The sequence below is a fragment of the Mycetomoellerius zeteki genome, unplaced genomic scaffold, assembly GCF_001594055.1.
Source record: "Mycetomoellerius zeteki isolate Tzet28-1 unplaced genomic scaffold, Tzet1.0 scaffold221, whole genome shotgun sequence".
Classification (NCBI taxonomy): Eukaryota; Metazoa; Arthropoda; class Insecta; order Hymenoptera; family Formicidae; genus Mycetomoellerius; species Mycetomoellerius zeteki.
Genome location: NW_017257184.1, coordinates 934,664 through 954,925, shown reverse-complemented (window position 1 = coordinate 954,925; position 20,262 = coordinate 934,664). Strand labels below are relative to the sequence as shown.

The 20,262-nt window shown below is 34.7% G+C and overlaps 1 protein-coding gene across 3 annotated transcripts in view; it reads right to left on the bottom strand.

The window, feature by feature from the left end:
- tei (irregular chiasm C-roughest protein teiresias) overlaps positions 1–20,262 on the bottom strand; it is a 368,837-nt gene that overhangs the window by 136,598 nt on the left and 211,977 nt on the right. For 2 of the 3 annotated variants that reach the window (XM_018448497.1, XM_018448498.1), the window contains exons 4-5: positions 13,932–14,271; positions 13,244–13,479 (exon numbers count right to left, since the gene is read on the bottom strand). In XM_018448497.1, coding sequence (XP_018303999.1) covers positions 13,244–13,479; positions 13,932–14,271 — 576 coding nt within the window. The remainder of the gene's footprint in view (positions 1–13,243; positions 13,480–13,931; positions 14,272–20,262) is intronic. The other variant, XM_018448499.1, reaches the window with a different exon arrangement.

Here is a 20,262-nt window from a genome sequence, read left to right as displayed (position 1 = left end):
GGGAAATTATATTGATTCTGAGAAAGTTTACATTATTTATATGATAAAATTAAATGTACGATAAAATTAATTGTGCATTTAGATTATTTTATATAAATATGAATAATTTGATTATAAAATCATAAAGTAAACAATATGCAGATTTTTATTTCTCATTAAGATGCAAACGCAATAATAAACATATGAAAAATAGCATTTATGATTAAGTAAAATAAATTTTTCACATCCACTGCATAGCAAAGAAGCGAGAATCACTTATGAAATCTTTATATATAGGTATTACGAATTTGATCATAAATAATCGAAATTACGTTAGATCGAAGGAAATATTTTATCACAATTATAAAGTAGTCAAAATTTGGCTTTTAATTATATCTACGCTAATCAACTTTCCAATAGTATCAAACTGTATTCGAAAATAACTCGATGTTTCCGTTATTACAATTCGTATCATAAAAGCGTTTATTTAAAAATTATATTTCATATGCGGCGCGAGCGAAAGTCATTTTTAATTTATCCTTTTGAGATAAAAGAGTAATCATAAAACAATAATACGATTAATCAACCGCTACTTTTTGTGATTACATTTTTATTTTTTGAGAGAAGATAATACGAATAATTCTATCGATCCATAATAATTAAACAGCGCGCGCGATACGTGATTTTTGTCAATTTCTTGAATTAAAATCAGCGTCACGTTCATTTTGTATTCCACTCACCCACTACGCAAATTATTGAAAGTGTTACACCAAATTCCCGCAACGGAAATATGTCAATGGAATTCCGCTCCTCTCCACTAGTGCACAATGCATCAGTCTTGTTGTCTATTCATGAAAATTCCCGCGTGAAAGACATATTTCTGAAGCTACAATGTATTGTCTAATCAACGTATTTTTTGTCTAATCAATGTCTTTTCCAAATTTTTATGATATTCATAATTCATTATTCATACTTTCGTATAAAGAATAATATTTGTTTGCACACATATACTACGTTATTATACTTAATTAGAGAATAAATAATACGCAGTAAAGTATATATAGATTATATATTATTAATCAAAGATTAATTTTGATTTATTTTGCGGTTTAAAATATATATTTCTGTTTTTAAATTGTTTTGTTCAAAACTGAAGATAACCTGTTAAGAGTTGAAACGTTAGTATATTATAATATTGTATTACTCAATTATTAAATATCAAGGATTTTTTGAATCATTAACAATTACCAGTTTGTTTCGACTCGTAACCTTTTTATTAGAATTATTAATCAAAGAATTATAGAGCGTATATATTTTATGAAAATAGAGGAGCTTAATATATACTGTAATACATAGAGAAATTATAAAAAGTATGATTGAAAGAAAGAAAGATTCGAAAAACGATAAACTAGCGATATGCAAAACCAATTTATTTGCAATATTACGAATTAATATATTAATACGTACATATATATGTCCATAAAATTTTCAAGATGAAATACAGCCGCGAAATTGTTTTTACTTTTATATCCGCTTCGATTTTTCACTTAACTGAAGATGTAATACTGCTCGAGCAACGTGGTAATAAACGGAAATCAGATCCGTGGAGACCGATTGAATAGATACTCAATACCAGAGGTAGCTTTGGATCTATGTCGTTCGAATTGGTTTCTCGACTTTTCAATACGCTCTCACCTATATAGGCATCCTTTTTAAGCTCCACAAAAGCTCAGATTCTACGGAGGAAAAAGCTTTAAAGAGCGTTACTTATATATGCGCCATCTCTTAGATTGATAATATTAATACGATGGACGAAAGTGAATAAAAGCAATTAATAGTTAATAGGTCTGTTCACATTGCTGTTTGAAATCTATAAAAATTATACGCGAACAAATACACTGTTACAAACAATATCATTATACGAAACAGTTATTGTTAAAATTGTCTGAATGACAATTATTTCCCAAAATAAAGATTATCATGTTCAGTAATCATTTGTTATCAGTCTGGTAGTTGCCGGATTTGATATCATTCGTCTAGACAGCATCGAAACTGTATTCTATCCTACCCGGTATACAGTCTTGATCTTGTACTGTTTGACTACGACTTGTTTCGCTCAATAAAACATTTTGCGAGGATTTTGTGACGATGGTTCGAAATTGTTGAGCAAGTTGAGGCCGTTATCGTGAGTTCTTCGCATCTAAGGAACCTAAATAATACCGAGACAAAATTCGACAGTTAACACACTAGTGGCGAATGGTTATTGATCATAATGGGCTTCATTTTTTGAAAAATATTATAGTTATCGTTATCTCTAAATAAATTTATATGTAAAAATCGTTTTTGTATATTAAAACCAAAGGGTAGTTTAGAACTTTTTTTACAATCTAGTATTGTACACAGAATTAATTTGGAGTTTAAAACTAGGAGTAATATATGTAATAATACTAGAAATATAATATATATAATAATATATAGTATATATATATATATTTAATATGAGAAATTCTGCGTTTTAGATAAAACTGTTTTCAACGTGAAATAACCTCATAAAATTAAATACACGAAAAAAGTACTGGCAAACATTTATATTGAATCTGTTGTATAAAACCAACATCATCACTGAGCTCCGCTATCAACTTATAAAGTGTAAAGCTCACACATAGGAATGAATCGTATAAGCACGGAGTATCACAAAAGCGTCGGGATTTTCTTGCTTCTTAAAATTAAACGCTAGAAAATAGCGGAGATATAATTTAACGACGCTTCTTTTTCCTTCAATCCTCGAGCGAAAGGTATTTACTATATCTCAAACACGAGAATGTACAAAAAATATACTTTTTGTTCTCTTTAAAACAAGTATGCCGGGAATGAATAATGTTTCAAATAATATTGCCTGTCGTTATGTAACATTAAAATTATACAAGAAATTCTATAAAAATTTAAGTATACATAATTTGAGTTCTTTATTTTCTTTTTAATAAAGTCTCTAAACATCACAACAAAGAAAAAATGATCACGAAGTTTATTTATTACTTTATCTAATTTAAATCAAAGAAATTAATGATGTAGATTAATTGTAAGTAAAAAATAAAAAAAAACAATAAATGTAACCCATTTTAAATTATAAATGTTATTCTAAAATCTTTTATAATATACTTCATTATGCTTATTTAGAACTAAACTTTATGAAAATTTAATTAAATTCAGACTTAAAGATTTACCATTCGATATGTGAAAAAAGAAGAATGCGAGCTGGAGAACGTAGATTAGCTTGGCCGCGTTACCATCACACATCGTGAAACAAATATGCACGGCCGAGAGATCACGAATGGGATTGCGGTCTTGCTTCATCATTAAATCCTATCGAACACCAGAGATTGTTCCGCAGCTGTTTGCGCGGCAACTGAACAAGCAGCCGAACGACCAGTCGTAGCCAACTAATTATCGCGTTCCTAGCAGGCCAGAAAACAGAACAATGGCATGTGTATTGCGGTGCGTGCCCGTTCCCAGAATCACCATGAGAGTGGACGCATAATGCGCAAGCGATTAATTAAGTTGCCGGATGAAGCGAGTCAACGAAGCCAGTATAAACCATTTATTTCCAAGAAGGTGCCGGTAAACCGGGCTCAAAAGATCAAGAAGCATTATCCTACGTCTTGATAAATCTTGTTATCGACTTCGGCAGACTTACAGCGTCACGAAATATTAAGTGTAACGATTGTATCGAACTTTAGCCGTATATCGGATTTTAGTATAATCTAATCGAGAAAAAACAAGATTATTTTCAGCTCGCAAACATTTTTACTGCATAAGGATGTGCAAACACTTTTAACATAAAGCTAAGTGATAATAAACTAAATAGGGTAAACTCGGGTATGATATGTCCATAATTTTTTTGTAAACACCCTTTTTTTTATTTCTGTTATTTTTTAATAATGTGTTTGATATATCACTTCATTGAAGCTTAAAGTAATAAATATTATCAAAATTAAAGAGAAAACTTAATAAAACTGTAATATTATCAAAATATTACAATGTATGCATTAGCTACAAAAAAAATTGTAAAACAAAGTTTAAAAAAGTTCAAGACTTATTAAACTACAATTAAAATTGAATTACGAAAACGATAAACGACTAAATTGTTGACTATACATATTAAATGATAACAAATCAACGGCTACAACAATATAAAAAAATAATACGATTTAATACAAAGATCTAACCGTGCGCTAGTAGAAAAAGCGCTTGCTCAACAAGCGTTTCCGCGACAGAGGCGCTTTTCATTGCAGATCGTTAATCGCGTCGTGCTCATGGCAACTAGCGCGTAGCACGGGCCAAAGTGCACTTTCTTTAACACCGGAAACAGTAGCCGTCGCATATCGCTGACCGACGCTAAATGCACACGGACGATAACGTCGTAAAGCCAGGAGAGCTTTCGGTTCGACTGACAGCCCTTCGAGTGCACCGCCGCTCGGAAGCTCGGGGTTATTGACTTGCCACTCCACTTCAATACGGACTACCCGACACATCTACGTCACGCACACACTCGAATATGTTCGATGAGATGGCAAGAGAGAGAGAGAGAGAGAGAGAGAGAGAGAGAGAGAGAGAACAAAGTAAAAAGAACAAAAAGAGAAAAGAAAAGCGAAAAGGCAGCTTTTAAGATAGCTTTCTTTGATTCTCATCTATGTGTATGTTGTACTTTATAGTCTGAATATGATTGTATCTCAAATAGTCTGACATAATAATAACAAATTAATAATCCAAAGAATATAGCAATAAACGAAACATAAGAAAAAATGTGACAATTTTAAAATGTAACGGCATTAAATTTTTCACATTAAAAGGAGATTATAATACAACTGTATCCTGTTCGTGGACGTTAATAATTAATTTCTATTTTAATTCTGTTGAAGCTAATGCGTGAAAAAAGCCGATATTGCGTAATAAAATATTGAAATCCCGCATTACGCGTTGGACCAGTTTTACATATAAAACGTACGGAGAGATTAGCATAGTATTTAATTCGGCATTAATTACATTTGAAATTCAAACTTTGGAACGTTGTCGTCGAAAATGCGAAATGTCATGAGAGAGCTAGAGTGCCAAATCAGTGGCCAACTTAATTACACGATTAACACGGCTGCTCTTTTGCACCACATAAATCACAAGACACACAGTGCTGGTCTTCAGCTACATTATCTACCTATATACAGGTATCGCGACGCGATTGTAAACCAGTCTTTCAAGATAAATGGGCAATTACCTGGTGCATAATGCGTATGCAATTTACACCGATCAATCTGCTATTCGCAAGAACACCAGTACGAGATAAATGGACAACAGTACATTTACATATAGAGCTTCAAAGTCTCGTAAATCTTATTGTCAAAGTGAATAAAAAGATTCGTTTGTCGCATACCACGCTGCTAAAAAATGTAATAATCAGAAGAAAAAAATGTCATTTCATTAATTATTATTTACACACATATTTTTATTAAAATGCAATAACTACGTTGAAATAACGCTGCAGCAGAGTTTTATTAATTATAAAATTCAACGAGTTGCAGATAACTTGAACCATAGCGATTTTAATGAAATTTTCATAATTGGGCCACCACTCTTTCGAAATAATGTATCATTGCGGACGAAGCAAAAACTCGCGTTTTGTTGGAAATACGTCAGAAAGCAACGTGAACGCTGTATCATGATGCGACGACAGCTCGGGGATGCTCCCATTGACTGTTCCATTAATTACGAGGCAACCTTCAGCTACTCAATGGGTAGTTAGTGGCCAATACTCGGCTCGCGTCAATAATCACTGGGCAGTGTAGTAGTATGGCGCTGGGCTTTGATGCGCTAATTTACTCCACCTGCGCTAATGCCCAGTCCCACTGTGTCCCCTTGTATTATCGGTCTAGAACAATGATTGTCTAAGTGTGCGTACGAGTCGCATATCGCGCACTGACTCCACCGGATTCCCACATACGAGAGAGCATATTAACGTTGCACTTGAGTGTAAAGGCGTTGAGCCTGTATAGAGAATTACGAGAGTACGTAACTCGACATAGCGAATTATTCGCGAATAGCATTTGCATCAAATTTTGCGAATCCTTGCAAGCCGCTAAATTCGCTTTATTAAATCATGAACTTGAAACGTTATATAAATGGGGCAATTCTTGGCTATTATTAAAATATTTACCGCATTTGCAATGCATTACGCAACTTAACTTTATATAATAGCAGCCTTATGATAAACATAATTACAAATCTTACACGATTAATTATAAAATAATTAATTGCAAAACACACACACACACGTGAATGTTATACTATACATGCAAGGAGAACATATATAGAATAAAAAGTTATTTACGTATAAGATTACAGTATAATCACGAATAATTATATATTAATAAACAAATTGCATTTACGAGAGAACAAATAAGTTACTGATATAATAACATAAAAAATATATTTTTTGTTTACTTTACATATCACAGAATGATATAGATTCAAAATCCGTTGAGATAGCAACAATTAGACACGTAACAATCGGGGCGACATATCTGTTGCGATTCCACTTCATCACACGTGAAGTGGAAGCACAACAGAATCATAATAAAACAGCTTTCGACTGACGCATTTTCCGAATGCATTGCCGTTGATTACTTCTAATCAATCATAAATAACATGTAATAAATCACAAACAGTGATGATGGACTTAATGAGAGTACTTTAACAGCACGCAGCGTCAGTAAACTCAATTATTTTCATGCGCGCGCTGCAGCGCATTACTGATTTTATTTAACAGCTTTGAGTACCTTCACGTCCGACAATTACATTTAAATTACCGAAAATTAATTAATCGTTCCAGCCTGCTGACAAAGTCACGAATAAATCGCGTCAACGTGTACGTTTGCGACCAATTGTCGAGTGACAAAAAGACCACGTTCTCGTATATACGTATATATACGTACGACATACATACAAAGCGTGCAATCATTGCATCGACACGTTTTTTTCAGGAAAGACAATTCTTCCAACATTTGAAATTTACACGCGAAGCTGCACGTAGTTGGCACGTTTCACACGCGCACGTTTGCTATTTATAATCTTGTACCATCATGAGCGCCTCGTATAAATGTTCTCCGTCCTATTCACGACACGCGGGTTTACACTCAGGCAGTGCAGCATTTCCGCTCTTTTGAGCGATGACAACGATAGAAACAATGAGTAACGCCGGTCTCTTTGGTAAACTCTTCCTTTCGCCGTGCCGCATGGCAGCAAAATGCATGCCAAAAATAGGAAAAAAGAGATGAATGAGTAAATCGTGCACTTTCGACTTTCGAACACTATCACGGGCGCGAGAAAATAATAAATGTGATAATTGTCCTCGTGAAAACGAATAATTAATTGTCACGGAAGTATAAATATAAATTTAACTAAAATATTCAAGTCGTCCCCGATGGTTTACCTTTGCATTTATGCACTTTTTAAAAATATGCAGTAAATTTTTTTTAATTGAGACATTAAAATATAGTAATACTTCCTTTAAATAAAATAAGTTAAAATGTAGCAATTTTTATATAATAAGTAACGTAATATTGATAATAAATTAATAAAATTGCATGCATGAATTTATAAAGTAGTTTTTCTAATAGCACAATAACATAAACTTTGTATGTAGTGCACACACATAGAATGGCAAGATTTTCAAATAAACTTTACCGTTTCATCGACATTTAAGGACATAATTTTTTGAAGAAAGAATCGTAAAACATTGTGACAAGGATCTCAATTTCCTCGAATCGCTTCGAGGTCGAACATGCTCGAGGCAGCAACGGTATCGATATGTACATGAATCAAAAAGCGCCGCGACGTCGAGCGCAATCGAAAGACGATACGAGAGAGCGGAATGCCACGAATTTCGTTGACGTAGCTCTACATGTACACCGATGGAGTTCCGCCATTGGCCGGCAGCAGTAGAGAGACACGCGATAGTCAGCCAAAAGGGGAGTAGTTCGATATTGGTCAGACAGTGGAATGCCCTCTGTTCGCGCCAGACAACAAGATTTCTCTGTACCTTATACCGATCTTGTCAGCTTTATAGAGTGGTAGCTCGCAGAAAAAACGAAAGATAAAAAGTAAAAGAGAAAAAAAAAGACAACTTGAAAGAAAGGGACAGAAAAGCAGCGCGAAGCTACGAAGATAGGGAGAAACGATGGGAAGTTAAATGAAAAATCGAAAGGATCGAGTGATAACGATTGCAAGTGCCGGTAAGCTGCTAAATGTGGATGTCAGATCTTTCCACAACACGCGCAAACAGGAAAGGATGGCAGCAAATTGAATTTCCTTTAAGAGAAAAAAAAGGAAAAATACGAAGAAAACAATGAAGAAAATAGAAAGTAGAAGATGTAGAAAAATCTATATTTATTATCTTGGTGTGCGGGCAAATTCTTTAACTTGGATATCAAAATAGATAAATACATAAACAAACGTTTTTTTATGCAAAATATACACACACACATATATATATAAATATAATATTTTAGCATCAAAGTTGAATTTGCTCGCACATTAGAATATAAATATAGATTATGTATAATATATGTATATATATATATATATATGCAAACGTTACAAAAATAGAGAAGAGAATATAAGAATCGTACATAAAGGAAATTATGACGAGAGATCGGAGGGAATAAGATACGAAAAATAACTAGTATTGAAGTAAAAAATAATATAGTAAGAGAAAGAAACGTTCGTTATATTTGTAATCCGAATCTCGATTTAATATGAAAAAACGCAGTGAGAGAGAATATGAAAGACGCTTTGAAGAGGCGCAGGGGAGATTGCGCAAGTATGTGTGTGCATGGTTTCAAGATGAATCTTGAGGAAGCCGCAGTCTATGCCCAATGCGCGGGTTAAGGGCGAACGCCTTAACATCCCTGTCTATTTGTCGAATAAAATACGGGGGAACCTGGCAACCGCATAAAACGTGCATTATTCTCAACTTTTTCTCACTCGCGGATTCGGCGTCAAGCACCCGGGTAACGCTAGGCAAATCTGTCCCTATCAGCCGCAGACGGACGTTACTCCTGTACCCTCTCCCTTATTATTTGCCTGAGGAATAAAACGACTGGAATTCCAATGATTGGTGAAAAGTGGGGATGATATTTCGAGAGCATGCGTTATGAAGTTATCACTAAATAAAAACCTGTTCGTATTCTAGTCCCTTTCAGATGCACTTTTTCGAATCTAGATTTATGACATAGAAGATGTGCAACAGTATTGAGATTACTTGCGAGATACTATTAAAAAGAATGCGTTTAAACATTTGTATTGATATAATTCTCTTTTAACAAGCGTAATAAAGAAAATTTATTAACTCAGTTTTCTATTTAATCCTCTGTAATTCTATTAAATAATCTTTTATAACTTATTTCTGTTAACATCATATTTACCAATTATTGCTGTTTATCTGCATTTCATATTTGTTAGTCCGCCGTAATCCCTTTTATCGTCATGCATTTTGATTAACGAACTTCGTCGATCTGATGCTCTGCATTTTAAATTAGCAGTAATAAATTGCAAAATTATAATGACTCTGTCAACATGCATTTGACAATATTAATCCCAAAGAAATGTGCTGTTTAAACTGATACAAACAAAGTATACTATGTATTCATAATTGAATACTGTGTGCACCAAAATATCGAGACTCAATTAAAATTTCTATGTTACAAATTGAGTTTGTACATTTTCTCATTTTCATAGCTTTATGTTACAGCTATTATGTAACGACATGCAGTATGCGTTACATAACATAAAGCTAAGTTCGATAGCCGGAGAAACATGATAATCATCAACGTATACCACGTACATTATGGAATTATTGTCAAAAGGTGTCACATCGGTCCGACGTTGCGACCACCATTAAATTTATCGTAAATTGACCCAAATTTCTGATAATCGATAGAGCTCCTAAAAGCCGAAACAATATCCGACACAATAATCCTGATGTTGTTAGAATGAAATAAGCATAATTAATATGCATAATAAACAAAATTAATACATTGTTCATTATTAATTAATATGTCGTTAATTATTATATATTCATTATTTAACTTTTTTGTTATATTTTTAATTATTCATTTATTTCTGTTTGTTTTTTCCAAAAAATAGGTAAATTATAATTATATTATTAATCCTCCACGAATATACAAACTGATAGTTGTGATATATATACAATTTTAATTAAATAATTGAAACATTTTTATCGCATCAAATCTAACGTTTGTTGCGTTATTCAGTTGTTAGTGTAACTATAGTATACAATCGCTACGGTATATCTTTCATTTTGATTTTGCGATTCACAGAACGATGTGTATGGCAAGGTATAATGTACAAAGTATGAAAGAAATACAAGCCATTGCATTTCAATGAAAGCTTACTTTGGCCGCATTGGCGTGCTGGACGCGCGCTTCCGGGTTGGAACACCCGCGGTTGATTTGTTTTTCTCGACTTCGCCAGGGTAGACGTTAAGTGTACTCAACGTCTTATCGTGCGCCGGGCGGATTTCGGTGCCATATTTCATGCGGCAGGCAACTTTTAGCGCTCTTCTTTCATATTTACTCGACCGGTTTGCGAAAGGCACAATACGGCAGATATAAATCCAAAGATTTATGAAGTCGGTGCGGTTCATTGAGATACGCGAAATAAGTTGAAGTACCGGGAAGTGAAAGAAAGTAATTGGTCACGTTTCCAGAATTTATTCTGCAGCGGTCTAAATCAATTTTCCGATATCACGAGCGTTTATTTATAAGCCAGTTATACATATATGAAATTAAACTTCCAAGATACTAACAAACAAGGTAACGTTTATAGTCGCTTATCAATATCAAGTATTGCACATTTATCAAAAGATTTCTGCTTCTCTCTCATTTTCATCATTCTCATACAAATTTATATTTATGAATCGCAAGAAATTAATGCAAAAAGATCGTTTTCGTCTATTTGGACAGTTTAAAAATACTTCATTAAAAAAATCATATTAAAATTACAAAAATCTTTCTATATATATGGTATAAATAATATCCTACGTCTATGTTAACGTTCAAAAGTGCCGTGTTTATAAGCAGAGTTGTGAGTATACCGCTGGTCGCCGTTGTCAGTGCAAAACATTCGCACAGGAACCGAAAAATAAACATCGCTGCGAACCAGGAATAATCAGATGGCACAGAGAAGGAGACACAAAAATGCATGCGACGAGAGTGTACAACTACACGCGCGTCACGCCCCGAGCGAACGTACCGCGCCACGGGAGATAAAAGCTCGCCTCGTTCTGTTTAGCGGTTGGACATTAAAAATGGAGCAGAGAGCGAAGAGTGAAACCACGAAGCAAGCTTTATTCAGTCTGCGTCACGCGCGCGTCAACCGGTGGCGCGATTGTTTCGCGTAAACTTGTATACACCTCGTCGCAGAGACAAGTGCAGCCGGCAGAACGAATGACGCGTCCATCTAGCGAAGGAAAAAGAAAAAAAAATGGAAGATAAAATGCTTTAGGGCGAACTTTTAGGGCAAATGCATATTCATGTCGTAGCGATGCGACCGCTGGGTCCAAGTGGCGCGAATTAATATGCATAAATTCTGCCATTACCAGCGGTTCACGCAGCTTGAAACGTCTCTTCCCCCGATTTCCGGAGATCCGACCCACTTGCTGGAAATTCTTAAGGACGGCAACACTTTTACCCAGTACGATACCCACTTGCTTAAATCTGGATGTAACAAGAGTAAGAAATGCCAAGAAGTTTCTTATCGCAGCAGGTCGCGCAATATACATATCCACGTTGTATAAAAATTTTTAATCAAGTTTTAATCAAAACTAAGTTATAAGATAAGTAAAGCAAATATTGTTGGAAAAACCTGCACAACAAATATTAAAAGGAAAGAAATATTTTTTAGAAAAATTGGATATTACCAATTTATTTATATTTTAGAAAATTGCCTTGAAGTTAACGTAATTAATTTTATCGAATAATGAAAATTCCTGTTCTTTTTTTATCCCTTTATAAAAATGTCAAAATAATTCTAACATTTTTAGAACTGAATAATAAATGTCTTCGATTATTTGAATGCGACAATGGTTTTTAAAAAAGGATTATGTGAAATGTAAAAGTGAACAATGTTGGGAACGCTAAAACTTTACCTTCTCAATTATACGCTCCGGAAAAATTTTTCTCTCATATGTTATTACTCCTAAATGTATCCGGCACGTTCCTAAAAAAACTTCGTCAGTCGGAATTTTGCGAGAATTTAATCATTCACGCGAAATTGAAAGGCTTTATGCAAGATAGCATCACGTTTTCGGAAAAATTCACATATACATCTCACTTTTTCAGAGCGCACATAAAAATGCGTTATATTAAAAAAATTCGCCATTTTTTTCTAAAGCTCAGGTAAAAATTCTTCATATCATATAAAAAAGGGAATATTATTTTGATTTATACACGATGTAATCGTTTCAATTGATGCAATCGTTAAAAATATTCGAATAATATCGAACGCACAAATTATAAATCTATATATCAATGTCGAGAATCATTCATTAAGATAAATAAACGTATATGTTTCAAACTGTTTTACATGTAAATCTTTGACGATTTTAAAACTATATCAAATATTTAACATATGTGTGCCTGCATCACCTGAGACGTTTCCTTCAATCGTATATAACACGATTCATAATTCATGAGTTATATATTCACAAATTATTTACGCAGTAGTAATCAATAAGCATAACAATCATGTTTTATGCATAATACTGATTATATTAAAACATGGACGTGAGGAGAACGATTTTACTGAAATATCTCAAAATTTAGCTAGATACATATTTGAAAATAATTTTGTCAAAATAATTACGTAATTTTTATTTATAGATTATCAAAATAATTACGTAAGAATCTCAAATATGATGAGCAATACTGCAAAAAGTTTTGACATTCCAACAATTAGTTTGAGTATCCTACATAATTTAATTTGATAGTCCAATAAAATTATTTTTTAATTCAAACCTATTTTTAGATATATCAACAAAACCGTATTTTACGTATAAGCGAATACAGCATGAAAAATAAACAACACTAAATGTTCCAACATAGTACGCAGTTGTGATATATGGACTTAATTTTTCGATAAGAAATCTGTCTTCAAAAAATTAAACATCGGAAATTAAATATCGTGAGATACTTACCGAGCACGACCAGTTTCACCGGTTTGCCGAAGAGAATCTTCCCCCGGTCGTCCTCCAGCGTGCAGCCCCACACACCATCGTCCTCTAATCTGACGTTGTCTATGTGCAGTGCTGCGGTTGTCGAGTCGCCGATGTACCGGTGCCCGGTTCCGCTCATTTCCGTTCTCGTGTCTATCGTGATCATATCCACCGGACTACCTTCGTGTAGCCACGTTGCCGGTCGTATTCTGTAACTTCTGACAAGAGGTGCAGTGTCCGCATTATTAGTTCACCTAACAAACTTCGTTACACCCGATCTTCAGGCGACAAAGACACTTCAGCAGTATCCCCGCATTACTATCACACGGCGACTTTGTTTCCGTAAAGGGAATAATTTCACCGTAATGTATTCAAGGCGAAAGTTACCATTATAAAGTGAAATCGGATATTAATATGATGAGGGAATGGGAATGTTATTATATAGACACACACGCGATGAAAAGATATAAAAGCTTACTTTAGATATTAAAAAATGAAAAGTAGACGATTATGTTATGCGATTTATTTGAAATTTGAATGTGATATTTTTTTTCATTTAGACAAATTTCATTTAAAATATTTCAAATATACTTCAATTTTAACTCTCGGAAATCTTATTTTAACGATTCATGATCACGACAGATTGATTGAATTCGGACAAGTGTGTTACCTTGCTCCTGGCAGTAATAATCTCGAGTAATTTCCTTCCAGTTCGCAGGGTAAGATGACTTTACTATGAGGCTTCACTACAAGTTCCAGTGGCGGATTGGACGACGTGTCGGCCATGTCTGAAGATAGAGCAATGTTGGTCGTAGTGGAAGAACTGGTAGACCATGACTCTTCTTCGGGGGCCAAAAGGGCCGCGGGTTGCACTACTTCGTCAGGTAGAGGTATAAACGTCGAGCCGGACGTCGTCGTTGTGCTCGTCGTGCTGGTGGTAGTTCGCCTGGAACGCCGGCTACCCTCTTGCCTGCCTCGTAACGCAAAAACACCAGCCTCGTTCACGGAACCTGTAACAACGACGAGGTATAATGGCGTCAGCCTCTCTGACGTGGCCACCATTAAAGAAAGTTACTGTGATTTCATTTTTCGTCAGTTTTCTCTTGCTCCTTTTATAGCGTGTCACCTTATCGCGCTTTTGTTATTATCGACATTTCTCAACGCGTTCCAGTTTTCTGTATTCCTGGATAAACCGTCGCGTGACCTCTCGAGAAGAAACCACGCTTCAACCACCGGTTCAACTATTATCGGTATATACCACGTACTGTTGTAACTATTTTACGCCCGGCCACGATTGATTAACTGGACGGACAGGGAGATTAATTAGGATATAATGTACGTCGAGTATGTCGAGTTATATACGATTAAATAGTTAATTATATTATATAATGCAATTACATAAAACCCTCGATCACAGAGTTTACGCTCTTTTTGCAACATGGATGTTCTTTGAAACTTAATCCCGACACAAAAAGCGCAGATATGCGTTTTAATAAACGGACTGTAATATTAAACTCTCGAGCCTGGAGAGAGGGGACACGTTGCATTCGCCCGAATTCAAAGGGCAGATAAATTTTCCAGCCGCCCGTTACGGTAAAACAACAAACGGGATTAGTTATCCGCCTTTATCACGCTTCCACGCCCCACCGGAAAGTAAATATTCTGAAGACTGAGGCTTGATCGAGTTAGCGCGGCTCTGGAATTCGATAAAGTCGCGACAAGAACGTTGCGAAAGACACTTTCCATCCAGCGAGGAGGCGCCGTTCCGCACGCTCGGTCACCCTCACCTAAAACTGCTTGCCTATCGAGTTTGGTCGACCGAGACTTCACGGAGAAAACTAATTATGGTTCCGATGAGCCGCAAATAGCTGCAACTACCTAACCTAACGCAACTAAGAGCTCTCTTCCCGGGACTCGCCTTCTCATCCAACAGCCGCGAGTCCCGCAATCCCTCTGTAGCAAGGCAGTAGTTGAGGGTGACCGACAGCTCAACTTGTTTGCATGCCACGAGGCAATTCTACAGTGGCTCTTTCATTAACGTTCTCTCTTGCCTAACGGCTAAAGCACATACTCTATTCTTTTGAACCTTTGTTAGAGCTGTAACGTTAGCCTTTACACTTCTTTAGACGAGCTTCTGTTATGTTCTTTCGTGCATGTTAACAAGTATCTTTACAATATCACGAAGAAAATTTAATTTTTCTAAAAATAAATATATACACATAAAGTATTGTTTTATAATTTCTAAAAATAAAATTGGAAATAATAGCAACGGAATAAAAATACATATATATTAATGTATGCAATATTCTAAATCAGCATTTTTCAACCTTTTTTAAGAATGAATCAAATTTGTCGAGATGCAACATTAGGTGCACATACTTCAGTGCTCATTGTCTTCTATCAAATAGGTATATTTATCAAATCGTCAACACGACATTCAGAAATAAACAGTAAAGATTAAAATAAGATCAAAATGAGATTAAATAGAATATACAATAGTTTAGATAATTTTCACAATTTTAAAAATATTTTTTACTTCGTGAATTACTCGTTTTATTTATTTCTAATTTTTTTGCTTCTTTTTCATCTTTTTTAAAATGACCCTTTGTAGCAGGCCGCAGCATGCCGGTTAAAAAACCCTATTCTAAAAGAATGCAGGCACGTGAGATTGATGAGTTTTAATTTATTTCTTTTTATTATTTGTGAAAGAGATATTCTAGATAATGAAATAATTTTATTTTTGATGGGTCTGGCTCAATTTCAGAACTCTAATTATATAGTATACAGTGCAAGTATGCAAGTCACTAGAAAAGTATCAAGAAGGAATAAATACTCTACGCAAGTAACAGGACTCCAATTCTACTTTTACTAGCCGTGTAAAGTCCTCACGAAGCTGTAGACTCCGCAGAAGACGAGCTGACAACCAAAGTTCTTCGTATTTCTCAAGAACTATTAAATTGAAGTTCTCCAGAGCTACGAAGAGCCGAAACTTTACAATGAAAGAACGCGTTTGTAGCATATTTTATTTTTGCAATTAAACGATCGTTGATTTATTATCATAATAATTTAACATTCACGAAATATATTTCATGAATGTTAAATTACATTTATTATGAATCTTAATAATTGCAAAATGGTAATCTAATTCCTTCAATAAAATAATATTTTGTTATGTTTAACTTTTATGTGTGTCAAAATGCAAATCAATTCATTTTTGATTAGTTTCAAAGTAAACATTGTCCATATTAACGTATGTATTCAGTAAACAACTAAATTTAAATCAAATTTAATTATTTTCTTGAGTTAAACTCCATTGTTTAACTCCATTGTTTTAGTCAAATTAACGATATATTAGATAGAAGAGCAGTGGCGACCTACAAATGATTAAAAATAACTTAAATTGGGTATAATTTGACATCATGAATTTAACAGTATAGTTTATTTTACACAATAAGTTATTTCAATCATCATAATTATGTGTCATAATTATTATACCAATTGCTAGCTCTGTTCTTTTTACATATATTGCATATACTGCTCAATAAGATAACAAAGATGAATTTCTCAGAGAATTTATTTAAAATCTGATTTCATGTACGATAAATATTTGTCGTGCAAAAATTTAGCAGTCAAAAGGTGGAAGCGACATTTCGACAATAGAAATCAAATGTTCATCGCTTTCGAGGACAAGAACGAAAATGAGTTTAGTTTCAGCTGTGCTGGACGCAAAAGAAAATGTATCGACCTGCAGTAGCGAGCGTAGTCACGTAGCGATATCATGGTGCTGGCCAATAGCGAGTGGCCTCTGTTCATCAACGTTCCCAATAGTACACCCTACTAGTTATACACCGCTATCGAGTGGATGTTGTTCGACGTTGATGCATGCATTATTCAGGCGGTGTATCCATTCATTATTCATGTCATGATCAATAGATGTCAACAGACCACGATCTGTATCTGAGCACGTCGCTATGGCAGAAAGTGAAAGTGGCGGCCAAGCGAAATATACGTTGATGGGTCAGACCCTCTCAAAGGAACGTTGCGAATAGGACGATGCAGCGAATTTACGGCGGCCGCGCCGTATATCTAGTCGGGAACACGACATAGGTGATGAACCTTTGATTATGATAGAATTGATACACGCTTAGAGGAAACTTGTTACCGTGACACAATTATATCGTTCAACACAAAGTTGCCGCTTCCAAAATGGATATCTATTCCACGGAAAAATAATCAATTATTATAATTAACAACATATAAGTTTTAAACAAGTTTGGTGGAAGTAAACAGAATTTCTGGTTATTATAATCAAATATTTTAGTAATCAGGATATTTAAGTAATCAGTCAAAGTTTGATTATTACAAATGTAGTATAATAATCCAAGTATTTGATTATTACCTACGACTACAAGAGAAAAAAGAGCATGGTTGGATTAACGTGACATATGTATGATCAAAGAAGTATTGATAAAACTAAACAAAATTTTTAGTTATCACAATAAAATAATCTAGTATTTTAATTAAAAATTTTTTTTCATCTCAAAATTTATGCAAACAAGTGTGTTTGATTATCGTAACTAGAATATATATGTAATTAAATTTGTCTGCTTATTTTAATCAAAATTATAGATCATTCATATTTGATCATCAAACAGATTACACATATTTCAGATTAATTCAATCAACTTTTTTCAATGCATATTAATTTATTAGCAAAATAAGTTTCTTGTTAACCGCAAGTTTCTTTTCAATATGTATTACGAAAAATGTCTCCTCATTCTTATTTAGCAAAATTAACGGCGTTTATTGTTTATAATAATCATCAATGAGAGGGATCGAGCACTAAATTCGCTCGATTAGTGCTTTTCTGTGCGCAATGTTGATGCATTTGCGATTCGCAACAATGCAAGACGGTAAAGCGGTTAAGAGGATTTGTCACCTCGTGACACCGGATAAACTCCTTTTCCGCTATGCGCGAGGCTTTCGTCGCCACGAAGTGGTAAATTTCTCTTTACATACGCGCCGTCAACGTACGCCGTTGCTATTCTCTCGCATCGCGCACCAAAGGTGAAATATGCGAGTCCGCCATGGGAATTCCGATAATTTGGAAAGAGGAGCAGGTAAACTTCAGCAAGCAATGCCTCGAATCCCCAAAGCATTAGATTTGTCGAACGTTACGGACGAGGGGCAAGCTTTGTAACTTCGTGCTGCGAAATTCTACGCGCTGCATGAACTAAGTTTCGTAAAGTAGCGTTCCTCTTTGGCTGTTATCTACTTTACGTTATCAAACCGTTAATTTTATTCTCTCTCTCTCTCTCTCTCTCTCTCTCCTCGGCTCGGTTATGACTGGAATTCTAAATGATTTTTCTCTCAAGGAATACTTTGAGTGCGAATACTCTCTCGAGCGCAGTTACGATCTTATCAAGGATGCATAAAAGTTTTTAGCTTACGCATTTTTATTATATTCGTACGATGAAACTAATGTGAAATGATATACTCATATATATCGTAATTCTAGTAACTGGGTTGAATAATAGCTTTTTTTAAAACAAAATAGACAAAAATGATAGAGGAAAACCTTCACTATTTAATATGATTTATTATTCTTATTTTTTTTTCGAACAATGCACTGATTTATTTGCAACTACATTTAAAAAAAATGAAATTATATACTTTTTCAAAAAGTATACTTTGTTAGATATATTACATATTTTATATATCACAAAATTACTTTACTTACGTTAAATGCTCAAATATATCACCATGACATTTTAAACATTTTCTAATATATTTTTGTCTTTTATAACATTGCCAAATTAGTTATATGAAGATAAGCTGTTGTAATTTGTTCAAGTTATTTCCTAAAATAAATTTTCTGAAAATACACGTTACTTTTAAAAAGCACTAACAAGAAAAAATCCTTCTCATTATACTTTACCATAATACATTTATACATAAAATAATGATAAAGTGTAATATAAATGCATCGGTGCATTGATCGAAAAAATACAATCACAGAATGAAGTTGATTATGTTAAATAGTGGATGATTTTTTTCTATCACTTTTTTTCTTAAAGAAAAACTATCTCATCCAGCCTAAGTTACTAGATTCATCCTGTTTGTATGTGTGTGTGTTTTTTACATACACAAGTGTGTGTGTGTATATTTATAAATCAATATACATGATGTAATATAATGCTGTAATTCAATATTTAATCTATCGAATATCATAAATAATATATATAATATATTCGATTCACCAACTTTTGTTGTATGTAACTCAGAAATGATTGATCAGAAATTAATACAACGAATACTCGCGCAATGTTGTAATTAGGTCAATAGGGAATTCTATCACGTGTTCCGCTACGAATGGAAGCGAAACGAAAATTAATCTGAACATGATCAAAGCGCGTAATCGGAACGCGCGGCAGCAACGAATAAAATACACACAGTATACCTGAGAATGAGAGAGAAAGAGGAGCGAGATCCATGATATTTTATTACGCGTCTTTCGCCGCGGTAACGCATACGTCATATTCTATGTTTGTCCGATTATAGTCACCTGTCTTGTGCTGCCCGGGGATATTCGGTCCCAGAACGTATCAACGAAACCCGTCTCATCTCGCCGCATTCAAATCCGAGAAACGAGCGCCGTCCGTCACTCGTTGATGAAAAGTTTCGAGGGTCCTCGGAGGCTTTAGCATGTCGCCGCAGCCACGGACGGCAGTCGCACCGTATAGAAGAGAGCGTCGCGAATACTAGGAGTAGAAATGGATTTTACGTACGTCTACGCTCCGTTGGTAGACGCGGAGGTGACCTTGCTGTATGTACAAAGCAGCGAAGATCAGAGGCGTCCCGGGAGCACGTAGAGAGGCGAGCGGAAGAGAAATAGAGCAAGCAAACGTGGAGCAAACGGGAGGATTCGGTATCGCCAAGTATATATCGCCGAGGGAATCTATCTTTCGCGTGGAATTCGTAGCACGATCATCTCTGACGGC